General features: G+C 43.8%; 1 protein-coding gene across 9 annotated transcripts in view; it reads left to right on the top strand.

Moving 5' to 3' along the window:
- Positions 1-12,953, top strand: part of dnmt3ab (DNA (cytosine-5-)-methyltransferase 3 alpha b) — a 540,511-nt gene that overhangs the window by 475,917 nt on the left and 51,641 nt on the right. For 6 of the 9 annotated variants that reach the window (XM_059645667.1, XM_059645666.1, XM_059645671.1 and 3 more), the window contains 2 exons: positions 8,197-8,345; positions 12,790-12,875. In XM_059645667.1, the coding sequence (XP_059501650.1) occupies positions 8,197-8,345; positions 12,790-12,875 (235 nt within the window). Of the gene's footprint in view, positions 1-8,196; positions 8,346-12,789; positions 12,891-12,953 lie in introns of all 9 variants that reach the window. The other 3 variants (XM_059645670.1, XM_059645668.1, XM_059645673.1) reach the window with 1 other exon arrangement.

The following is a 12,953-nucleotide window of genomic DNA, read 5'->3' as shown; positions in this document are numbered from 1 at the left end:
GCTGGGGGTGTAAAAGGAGTGAGTGCATAGGTGGAGGTGGAACCCAGAGAGAGAGAGAGGAAATAAAACAACAGGTCAGCAGATAAAGGGATGGTTTATAGTAATCCACAAAAGGAGAAAAGCTGATAATGGGAACCATGCATAAGTGAAAATGGGTAGGTTGTGCTGAAAGCAGCCCATTATCATGACGGGGCCTGGGATGTGGGGCTCAATAAAGAACATGAAAGTGTTCAGGCTCTAATTATTAAAGTCAGTATTGAGTCCTGAAGGCTGCAAGATCCCCAAGTGGAAAATGAGGTGCTGTTCTTCTAGTTTACACTGACATTCACTTGAGCACCGCGGCAAGCCCAAGACAGATGTTGGCCAGGCAACTAGAAGCTCAGTGTCAGTTTTGTGGATAGAATGTAGGTGTTCCACAAAACACTTGAGCAATCTGCATTTCTTCTCCCCAATGTAGAAGGAGACCACATTGTGAGCAGTAGACTATAATACTATAGCCTCGATTGACTGATGTGCAAGTAGATCACTGCTTCACCTGGAAGGTGCGCCTGAGGCCTTGGATAGTGAGGAGGGAGGAAGTAAACAGGCAAGTGTTACATCATCTGCATTTGCTGACAAAGGTGATGTGGGAGTATGTTGGAAGTGGAGGAGGAGTGGACCAGGATATCTATTGGAGTAGATATTATTTCGGTAAGCACAGTGAAAAGTCAGATGCTTTAGTTAGCATAAACTGCTGATAGTGTATATCACCTAGAATTACTGATGTTTCCTACTTGGAAGGTAAATTCAATAGCCCTGAAAAAAATCGGCATGGAGATTATGCACTTTACTTCCAATGCAGTCCATTCACCAAGTTCAAGCTGCCTGCTGTTTACCATAATTGCAGCTTACAGCCAGTGTTAAACACACTGGGTATCTGTTGGTATCACCACTGGGCCCAATACTGAGAGGCTGGCATCTGCCCACTGAGCCTGAAACAATAATGGCTGAGTCCGGCCTTCCAGACCCAACCGCTGCTCAAGATCATCCTCAGTATCTATCTGCTGTCTCTGCTCCTGAAATCCAGCAACCTCCTACCAGCCTAGATACTGCCACAGTATAGTGATCCAGCCAGAATATCCCTTGTTGTTCTGTATCCCAGTGGGCTGCTCTACCACACTTTGACAAGCAGCTTGACTTTAATTGTATGTTTGCAACCCGACGCAAGGCTTCCTTCTGGATTTCCATACTAGTGTTGTAATTGGTACAATGCCTCAGAATGAAGACATCATGATCGCTGCCAAGGCACTGGACTGTTTGTTTTGTTGGAATATGCACACCGACTAGATTGGAATAATTTCAGTTCTGGTATCTTCGAAAGATTGCGCATGGTGTCTGCATTCAAAGTCACCCCACACATCGAAAGCCTGTAAATCTCAAACTACATATTCATTGCTCTTGCTGCTCTTTCTCAATGGTGTCAGTGAATTCCTTTACGAAGTAATGATAGCCAACAGTGAGACATTGCAAATATCTTCCGCTCAAACTTCAAAGAACCTGATACAGGTTATGACCAAGGTGAGTTTTGTGCGCTGTACCTCCAATCCCAGTATTCCACAGGTTACATCAATGTTATTGTTTAATCCAGTTCCTGATATAGCCAATTGAATGCTTTTGCGATATCAGATTTAGAATAAAAAGACCCAACAACCAGATTTCTTTAATAACACAAAATTGACTTTTCTTCTATCATAACTTTGTAACAAAGATGCAAACTTAAATTACAATTTTTAAAAATGAAAGCATAAATGTTTACCCCTCTGTGGTTATTCAAAGCAATAATCTACATACACATACCAGATAAAAGAAAGAAAACTGCAGAGGTCCATTTTGAGCAAAAAAAAGATTTCTGGTGAATAACGGCAAGTTCTTGAAAGAATAAAGACTAATATGGGAACAACTCAAATAGCTGTTAATCTGACATTCAGGCCAACATAGGCCACAAGACAGGTGCCGTCATCTCTCATACTTTGGCAGATGCAGCTTCTTCAAGAAGCCTGGTATTGCAAGGTCTTCCAAACGCACCTCGTCAGGACAACTGGGTTTCACGCTGGATTTTGAATTTAAACAAAGGTATTTCAGAAAGACAGGGAAATAATCTAAGCGATCTTCTCCGCATCTGAAAACAAACAAACCACCCTACCAACTTCCGGATCCAATGCATCATCCTCCGACACTTCCGCAATTTACAATCCGACCCCACCACCCAAGACATTTTTCCATCCCCACCCTTGTCTGCTTTCCGGAGAGACCACTCTCTCCGTGACTCCCTTGTTCGCTCCACACTGCCCTCCAACCCTACCACACCCGGCACCTTCCCCTGCAACCGCAGGAAGTGCTACACTTGACCCCACACCTCCTCCCTCACCCCTATCCCAGGCCCCAAGATGACATTCCACATTAAGCAGAGGTTCACCTGCACATCTGCCAATGTGGTATACTGCATCCACTGTACCCAGTGTGGCTTCCTCTACATTGGGGAAACCAAGCGGAGGCTTGGGGACCGCTTGGCAGAACACCTCCGCTCGGTTCACAACAAACAACTGCACCTCCCAGTCACGAACCATTTCAACTCCCCCTCCCATTCTTTAGATGACATGTCCATCATGGGCCTCCTGCAGTGCCACAATGATGCCACCCGAAGGTTGCAGAAACAGCAACTCATATTCCGCTTGGGAACCCTGCAGCCCAATGGTATCAATGTGGACTTCACCAGCTTCAAAATCTCCCCTTCCCCCACCACATCCCAAAACCAGCCCAGTTTGTCCCCTCCCCCCACTGCACCACACAACCAGCCCAGCTCTTCCCCTCCACCCACTGCATCCCAAAACCAGCCCAGCCTGTCTCTGCCTCCCTAACCTGTTCTTCCTCTCACCCATCCCTTCCTCCCACCCCAAGCCGCACCTCCGTTTCCTACCTACTAACCTCATCCCACCTCCTTGACCTGTCCGTCTTCCTTGGACTGACCTATCCCCTCCTTACCTCCCCACCTATACTCTCCTCTCTACCTATCTTCTTTTCTCTCCATCTTCGGTCCGCCTCCCCCTCTCTCCCTATTTATTCCAGAACCCTCACCCCATTCCCCTCTCTGATGAAGGGTCTAGGCCCGAAACGTCAGCTTTTGTGCTCCTGAGATGCTGCTTGGCCTGCTGTGTTCATCCAGCTCCACACTTTATTATCCTGGATTCTCCAGCATCTGCAGTTCCCATTATCACTAAGACAAACCTCCAACTGGCATGTGAAACTTTGTTCGAACACAGACTAGCTCCCTGGCAGTCATAAAACCCAGGCAGGTGACCTCCAGCAAACAAATCTAGTAATGCTCATTGTGCCTGCATCAGTTTTATTACCTCATTCCAATCTCCTGCTTTTTCCTATATCTCTGCTCACCTTTTCTATCCACATAGTCACATTGAACGGCTGAAAAACTGTGAGGAACAGTCTTTTTTACGTAGCACATTCATAGAATTACATATCTAGGGTGGATTACTTGAATTTCTGGAGATCCACCACTATTACAATAGAGACGGATGCACATGCAACTGATTCAGCTGCTGATACCCACTAGTGCAAACTGTCCTTGTCGTCCTTCATCTCAACAGATTGCCTTGTTATTCATACTGCTGTCTGTGGCTGGTGTAATTTTACTGAGAAATTGTGGCTACTTGAAACAAGTAACTGTTAAATTAAGGGCTGCAGAATTTGGCAGTGCTGCATCTGTAAATTCAGCATACAGGTGCCATTTTGAGTCTAAGATAGTATCTGCACACACTTAAGGTGAAGAAGGTGTTAGCACACATGGGGCATGCACTAGAAGCACTAACATCAGTGTGTAGCATTGATTTGATTTGACTGAACCCACTTTTACCTGAACACTCCAACTGATCCTGTCATACAGCTGAACCTGTGTTCAGCAGCAGGATAGAATCACCACTCTTACTATTTATGAGAGAGGTCAAGGAGGGTGAGGAAGGTGACTGTGGCCTTGAACCCAAATGTATCTGCCTCCCTCCAGGTTGGATCAGGAAATATTTGCATGATCTTACAGTTTGGTGTTGTCTCTTGCTAGTAAAAGGCAGATGGAGGATGTTGCTTTATGGAGATTGCAGGACTCCCCTTGGTGGTGGATGCCAATCACTGACACAAGTTCCTTTGTGATTAGTGTGTATCAGCTCAGATAGACAGCAATGGAAAGCGATTCCAACCCCTCAATGTCCAGCTGATGTGTGATTATACTCAGCAAATTGAGCAGGTCAGTGCCCAGTAACCTGGTTGCTGTAAATAATGTATTTGTTGTGTAGCAATGCATTGTTCCATCTGCATTTGAACCCATAATAAGAAGCCAGAGGGTTGCTACAGGGCAACAAGGTCTATCCACTAGTAACCACATGGCTTTTGACTAAGCTGTACAGCCCAGTTACATGGCCAACATGCCAATAACAGAACACATGGACTCACACAGAAAGTCTTGGAACAGACGAGTGTCTGAACAACTATTCTGTTCCCTGGACTTGGACGTACACTTGGTAAATTTGTTGCATGCCACAATTTGTTTTGTTCTGCCAAACCCTGCACGTTCTCACCATCATGTATTTCCCACACGACTGCAAGCTGCAGGAACAACAAGGGACGAGACAACAAATACCGTCCCTGTCTAACTAGGATACCCAAAATCAGCTCATCTAACTGTGGTATTGATAGTTGCAAATCCCAATTCTCTCTGCACCTTTGCTCTGTTATTGACCATCACAGTACTCACTTGGTAACAATACTGAAATAAAAGTCAATATAAAACAAACATTCCAAACATGCAGCTGTAGCAAACAAACTCTTCAATATTCAACCAGTCATCCTTGAATACTCGATGATAAAATGTGAGGCTGGATGAACACAGCAGGCCAAGCAGCATCTCAGGAGCACTCCAGCATCTGCAGTTCCCATTATCTCTGACCCTTGAATACTCACTTTGTTGCTGTTTTCAATGTGCCTTTGCCTGACCGGATGCTGCTACATATAGAACATAGAACATTATAGCACAGTACAGGCCTTTCGGCTCACAATGTTGTGCCGACCTGTCATACCAATCTCAAGCCCATCTAACCTACACTATTCCATGTACGTCCATATGCTTGTCCAATGACGACTTAAATGTACCTAAAGTTGGCGAGTCTACTACCGTCGCAGGCAAAGTGTTCCATTCCCTTACTACTCTCTGAGTAAAGAAACCACCTCTGACATCTGTCCTATATCTTTCACCCCTCAATTTAAAGCTATGACCCCTCGTGCTCGCCGTCACCATCCTAGGAAAAAGGCTCTCCCTAGCCACCTTATCTAACCCTCTTATTATCTTATATGTCTCAATTAAGTCACATCTCAACTTTCTTCTCTCTAAAGAAAACAGCCTCTAGTCCCTCAGCCTTTCCTCGTAAGACCTTCCCTCCATACCAGGCACCATCCAAGTAAATCTCCTCTGCATCCTTTCCAAAGCTTCCACATCCTTCTTATAATGCAGTGACCAGAACTGTACACAATACTCCAAGTGCGGCCGCACCAGAGTTTTGTACAGCTGCAGCATAACCTCTTGGTTCCGGAACTCGATCCCTCTATTAATAAAAGCTAAAACACTGTATGCCTTCTTAACAACCCTGTCAACCTGGGTGGCAACTTTCAAGGAACTGTGTACATGGACACCGAGATCTGTCTGTTCATCTACACTACCAAGAATCTTACCATTAGCCCAGTACTTTGCATTCCAGTTACTCCTACCAAAGTGCATCACCTCACACTTGTCCGCATTAAATTCCATTTGCCACCTCTCAGCCCAGCTCTGCAGCTTATCTATGTCTCTCTGCAACCTACAGCATCCTTCGTCACTATCCACAACTCCACCGACCTTAGTGTCGTCTGCAAATTTACTAACCCATCCTTCTACGTCCTCATCCAGGTCATTTATAAAAATGATAAACAGCAGTAGACCCAACACTGACCCTTGCGGTACACCACTAGTAAGTGGTCTCGCGGATGAACATTTCCCATCAACTACCACCCTCTGTCTTCTTTCAGCAAGCCAATTTCCGATCCAAACTGCTATATCTCCCACAATCCCATTCCTCCGCATTTTGTACAATAGCCTACTGTGGGGAACCTTATCGAACGCCTTGCTGAAATCCATATACACCACATCAACCGGTTTAGTCTCATCTACCTGTTTGGTCACCTTCTCAAAGAATTCAATCAGGTTTGTGAGGCATACTGCCACATCAGTAGCTGCAGATTGCCGGTTGAAGATCATCAGTAAGTGCAGAGTAGGGGCGATGGAAGGCCCCTTAGGGAGTGTCCACAGCATCCCTGTCACTCTCTAACACAGTGCCTCAAAAATCTACTTGTGTTGTAAGACAGATTACTGGACTGCTCTGATACAGAACCTGCAAGCCTCTATGCACATCAGTATGTGCAGCTGTGATGACAGCTGTCTTACTTTTCCACTTCAGTCTGAGCTTTCACTGTACTGGCTAGGTATGGGGTAAGTTCTGTTTGCACTGCAATGGACACTGTAATAATAGCCACCAGACTATGTGTTTAGATGCTGATGGATTTGTTCAGCATCTTCTCAGCTTTTAAGCTGTGCACACAGCCTGTGTTAAATTGGAGTTGAATCTTCCATATATCCCAGTGGTACAGCAGAACTCATGTGAAAACTTATCCTCCAGCAACATGGCACCAGTGGCACTCTAGCCTGCTGCTATGGCTGCAAGGCTTTCTTGCCCAATGTCTCTTCATGTGTTTGTCCCACTTGTCTGTTATTGTCTGAAATGTATGCTGTGTCAGTGTCAGAGCTGCTGGCTGTAAGTCTCAGTAGATTATTTCTTCTCCCTCAGTGTCTTCCCTGCACTCCTATCTCCTCCTCTTCCACCAGCTCCTGGGGAGTTTGCAGTTCTTGGCTGTCAGAAAGGGGTCAGAAGCATACGGTACTTGTGCAGGGAAGGAAAGGAGGAACAGTCATTCTTATTTCAGTGTTGGTGATCACTGTTGTCTCCACTGTTTTAAGAACATGCCAACATTAGGTTTAGAGCCCCTTACAATTAGCTGCTACTGCCTTGGGTCTGCTCACTACCATATTGTGCCGCCAGTGTTTTAGCTCTCAACAAGCATTAACAACCTATTCCAGCACCTGCTTCTGTCTCTGTGCAAATCCCCGTTAAGTAGTGTAGGATAGATAGATTTAAATACTACCCATGCCTCTCCATTTTGCACACTCTGCCCAGGTGTGTAGACATTCACTCTCTGATGAAGGGTCTAGGCCCGAAACATCAGCTTTTGTGCTCCTGAGATTCTGCTTGTCTGCTGTTTTCATCCAGCTCCACACTTTGTTATCTTGTGTAGACATTCAGTAGCTTAATTAGTTCTGGCTGCAAGCAAAATAACATAAAAATAAAAAAGCAGCACAATGTTTGTGAGATAGCAAGAACTGCAGATGCTTGAGTCAGAGATAACACAGTGTGGAGCTGGAGGAACACAGCAGGCCAGGCAGCATCAGAGAAGCAAGCAAGTTGATGTTTCAGATCAGGACCCTTCTTCAGAAATGAGGAGGGTGAAGGGAGCTCAGAGATAAATAGAGAGAGGAGGGGTGGGCTGGGGAAGGTGGGTGGGATGGTGATAGGTGAGTGCAGGTAGGCAGTGGTGGGGATTGGTCAGTGGGATGGGTAGGTGGGAGAGAAGATGGACAGGTTGTGTCAGGTCAAGGAGGCAGGGATGAGTGGGACTGTTGGTCATGGGACGAGGCTAGGGTTGGAGAGTTTTTAAAACTGGTGAATTCCATGTTTAGGCCATCAGGCTGTAGGGTCCCGAGGCAGAAAGTGAGGTGCTGCTCCTCCAGTTCGCATGTGGTGTCATCGCGGCACTGCTGGAGGCCCAGGATGGACATGTCACCCAGGGAGTTGGAGTGGGAGTGGGATGGGGGACTAAAATGGTTTGTGGCTGGAAGGTGTTGTCGTTTATCACATACGGAATGCAGATGTTTGTGCTTGTCGATGCAGGGACAATGGACATGAGTTAATCGTGTAGCGAGGAGAGCTGCCACATGCCAGTTTTTCAGTTCTTAAAGTTTTACAGCCAAGGACATTTTTCACTGTGTGTTATACCCTGTTTACTTCACAGAGGGCACAGGCCGCCTGTTTTTTGAGTTCTACCGTCTTCTCCATGAAACAAGGCCGAAAGAAGGAGACAACAGACCATTCTTCTGGTTGTTTGAAAACGTGGTGGCAATGGGAGTTAGTGATAAGAGAGATATCTCCCGCTTTCTGGAGGTGAGTTTCTTCAAACAAAGAAATTTTTATAGAAAAAGCAATTTTCTTAAACACTATCCCAAAGTCCTGAAAAAGACATGTAATTTATGAAATCAGAATTTATCCAAAAGTCAATTTCTTATACTTAGTATCTTTCATCTTTGCTGCAACCGAATCTGAATTATCTTGCGTATCAGTTATGATTAATCCTTGGTGTATTTTTTCAGCATCTGTGATGTTGTATTAGCAGACTTCAGGAAGTGTTCAAACTATTCTGTCTCTCAGTAGATGTCTTGTGGATGCTACAGAAAGGCATTAGAAAGAGATAAAGCTGCTGCAGAAAGTATGCAGATCTTCAGAGTTTTGCTTCAATGCACTAGGGGAATCACATTATTTTGAAGTATAATTTGTCCAAAATATCGAGAATTCATTCCATTCCTTGCATTCTATTTCGATCAGAATTGAAGCATGCACTATTACAATGACCTCTGTTAAGTAGAAATGATGTGAGTGAGGAACAAGGTCAGTGCCTTTTCTTTGTGAAATCAGAAATGTCCATCTGAGGGGGAAAAAAGCAGCAAATACATTAATAACTTCTGGACAGAGAAAAAAACTCTGAGAATGTGTCTAATTAGATGGATTTATGCCACTTACTACTTTCTGAATTCTGTCATCTAATGATGCAATGTTACAACTGCCATCAGTTTGGCAGGTTTTCAACTTATTGGAACTCAAAAATATTACCCAATTCTCCAATTCGTAAAGTTTCAATTTTACCTGAATTTGAAAGTGTTATGTTACATTCAAGCAACATGGTGTCCAAAGTGAACAATGCAGTGTGATGGGTCTGATAATTCTTCATTAAACATTTATTTTGCTGCAATGGACTGTCAGCTTTCCAGTAGTAAATAATATTCGCTCTGTTGAGAAGCACTTTCTGAATTCTGCTACACATAAGCCCAGATTTTCCACTGGCCAGATAATTGTTTTCTAGTGTAGTTAAGAGTTGAAGGATTCAATGAAGGGATTGCCCAGCAAATTGAAAATTCTGCTGTGCAACCCCCCAACGCTTTGAACCGTCTGAAAGTATCTATTTAAATGGGAAAATTTGTGGTGTTTCTCTGGAGTTAAGTAAGTAGTTACTCAGCATGTATTACACTATTAAAGGCAATCTATCTCCTGAGTAACTGTGAAATTTACCCACAACTTAGCTCACTCACTGACAACCACAGCTCACCCTGACCTGCAGCATCCCAAACCCTGACTAAACTCAAATGAGAACAGGCCCAACCCACTCAGCCTCTCCTCTCCCCTCCATACTTAGATTTATCTTACTGGACTTTCTCCAGACGGCCTCAAATGCCAGTAAAAAGAAGACCAAACCTGTTCATAATATTCTAGTCTAACTCGTGCACAGCTTTGCCGTTGCAGGTGCACATTTAAATACTGTTAAATGTTTAGAGGTTTTCTGCCTGTACACCCTTACAGGCAGTGAGTGCCTGATTCGCAGTACCCTCTGGGTGAATAAATTTTTAACATCCTCTCAACCTCCTGACAATTCCCTTCAATCTACCCTCCCAGTCACTGAGCCATTCAGTAAGGGGTGCCACAGTGGCTCAGTCGTTAGCACCGCAGCCTCACAGCGCCAGGGGCCCAGGTTCAATTCCACCCTCGGGTGACTGTCTGTGTGGAGTTTGCACATTCTCCCCGTGTCTGTGTGGGTTTCCTCTGGGTGCTCTGGTTTCCTCCCAGAATCCAAAGATGTGCAGGCTAGGTGGATTATCTAAGCTAAATTGCCCATAGTGTTCAGGGGTGTGTAGATTAGGTGGGTTATAAGGGGATGGGCCTGGGTGGGGTGCTCCAAGGGTCAGTGTGGATTTGTTGAGCTGAAGGGCCTGTTTCCACACAGTAGGGATTCTAAGTTTCCTCCTGTCTACCTTATCTATGTATCTGTGAACAACCAGCCTAGTTATGACTAGTATTGACCAACTACAGTCCCTTGCCCTATGGATATTATATTCCTAACTTCTGCCTGACCTGTCTGCATCCCTCTGTAGATTCTTTGTCATCCTCATTACTTGCCTTCCTAATATCTTGTGCTGCCCACAAACCTAACCATTTATGCATTCAGTACCCTCAAATAATAGTGGCCCCACTAATCCCTGTGGCACTTCAATAGTTAAAGCTTCCTATTCTAAAACTGCCATGGTCACTACTATTTGTCTTTTATTAGTTACCCAGTCATCTATCCATGCTAGTATATTACCCCAACAAGGTATCCTTTTATTAAATAGTGCAGTACCTGATGGAATGACTTTTGGAAATTAAGTCTTTTATATCTACTAGTTCCTCTTTATCCATCATGCTTGTTACCCCCCCCCTCAGATATTTCTAATAAATTTGTCAGATATGATTTCCCTTTCTTGATGCCATGATGACCTTGCATGATTATTGATTAAAATACTGCTAAATGCTCTGCTTTTACATTCTTTATAATGTTCTGACATTTTCCCAACAGCAGACCTTAACAGGCCTACAGCTACCTATTTTGGTCTCCTTCCTTTTTTAAGTAAAGGTGTTACATTAGCAGCTTTCCAATCCTTTGGGATATTTCCAGAATCTATGGATTCCTGTAAAATTCTAACCAATGTATCCATATTCTCTTATATTCCTTGAATTAATTTCCTCGCCCCACCCTTTGCTCTTTGAATATTTACTGTTTTTACGATATTGTAGTCTCCTATTGTGAAGATTGACGTAAAATGTTTATTCAGCTCCTCTTTCCTGGTTCAATTGATTGGTTCTGCTTAATTATTTCCCAAGTACTATCCCCTATGGGACCCATGTTCACTTTAGTCTCTTCAGCTTACATATTTAAAGAAGCTCTTACTTTTTCTTGTATTACTGTTAATTAACCCTCAAAGTTTGTTTTCCATTTCCTTTTTTTGGCCATCTTTTGTTGACTTTTAAAACTTTTGAACTCTGGCTTACCACTTGCTACATTACATGTTTTCTTTTCTTTCTGTTTGATATCATCCTCAGGTAACTGACTGTGTGGAGCTTGCACATTCTCCCTGTGTCTGCATGGGTTTCCTCCAGGTGCTCCTGTTTCCTCCCACAGTCCAAAGATGTGCAAGCTAGGTGGATTGGCCATGCTAAATTGCCTGTAGTGTTCCGGGGTGTGTGGGTTGTAGGGGAATGGGTTTGGGTGGGATGCTCCAAGGGGTGGTGTGGACTTGTTGGGCCGAAGGGCCCTTTTTCCACACTGTAAGGAATGTAATCTAGTCCTTGCCTTCCATGATTAACCATGGATGGTTTAATCCACTTCTTAGAATCTTCCCTCCTCAGTGGGATATATCTTTGCTCTGGACATGTACTCTGTTCTTAAATGTCTTTTCTACTAAATCCATTTCTCAGCTCACTCCACCCAACTCTGCCTCATTCCTTTGTGGTTATCTTTATTTAAATATCTGACTCAAGTTGCTCACTCTGGAACTTAATGCTAAGTTCTACCAAGCTGGGGTAATTATTTCCTATTTCCTGGGGGATCTTTTACTTCAACATCATTAATTAATTCTAACTCATTATCCATCACCAGGTATAAAATATCCTGATGCTTAGTGGGATCCACAACATTACTGTTCTAGTAAACTGTCCCATAGACATTCTGAATGCTTCTTCATGGCTACCTCTGCCAGTTTGATTTTTGAAATCTGCATGAAAATTAAAGTTAGCCATGATTAACGTACTTCCTTTTTTACATGCCATCATCATGACCTAATTTATTCTATCCTGCAGTACAGCTTCTGTTAGAGGCCTATAGACTACTCCCACCAGTGTCATCTTCCCTTGTTATTTCTTATCTCCACTCACAGCGATTCAATATCTTCTGATCCAAGATCATTTGTTGCCGTGGGACTTATTCCATCTCGCAGTGACAAAGCTACCCACCACCCTTCATTCCTGCCTTTTGTATTTCGCTCCCAGCTTTTGATCTCCCCTTAACCAGATCTCCATGATGGCATTAAGATCATGCCTATTAACCTCCAATTGTGCTGTTAATTCATTAATTTTGTTCCAAATGCTACACTCATTTCCATGACAAGACATTCATTTTGCCTTTTATTCATTTTTCCCCTCTAATTCTGTTTACTTTTTTAAAATGTTTGTATTCACTATCCCATACTGCCCTACTCCGGGTGTGTCATTATGTATAAATAAATCCCTGCAATGTTGTCTGATGAATTGACAGTCATGGGGACAGCATGGCAGATTTTGTGTTTTGCCCTACCCACTGAAATGTCTATGCCAGGTACACAAATTGATAAAGAACTTTTATTAATTTTCAAGCAGGTCGTCTGGAATTTGTGGTAAGGGAGTGGGGTGAGAGAAGATTTCACTCGTGACATTGGATTATCCTGGTTTGTGAAATGAATATGCTCATCCTTTCCTCTTTTTCTGCCAGTGTAATCCTGTGATGATTGATGCCAAGGAAGTCTCTGCTGCCCATCGAGCCCGGTACTTCTGGGGTAACCTTCCTGGTATGAACAGGTTGGTGAAAGAAGGGTGAGGGGCCCATGCTGAACATGACACAGTGAGACTCAGAAGAGTATTCCGTCAGTGAGCATA

Source organism: Stegostoma tigrinum, chromosome 4 (assembly GCF_030684315.1).
Source record: "Stegostoma tigrinum isolate sSteTig4 chromosome 4, sSteTig4.hap1, whole genome shotgun sequence".
Classification (NCBI taxonomy): domain Eukaryota; kingdom Metazoa; phylum Chordata; class Chondrichthyes; order Orectolobiformes; family Stegostomatidae; genus Stegostoma; species Stegostoma tigrinum.
Note: the sequence above shows the minus strand (reverse complement) of the source record. Positions and strands in the feature narration are given on the sequence as shown.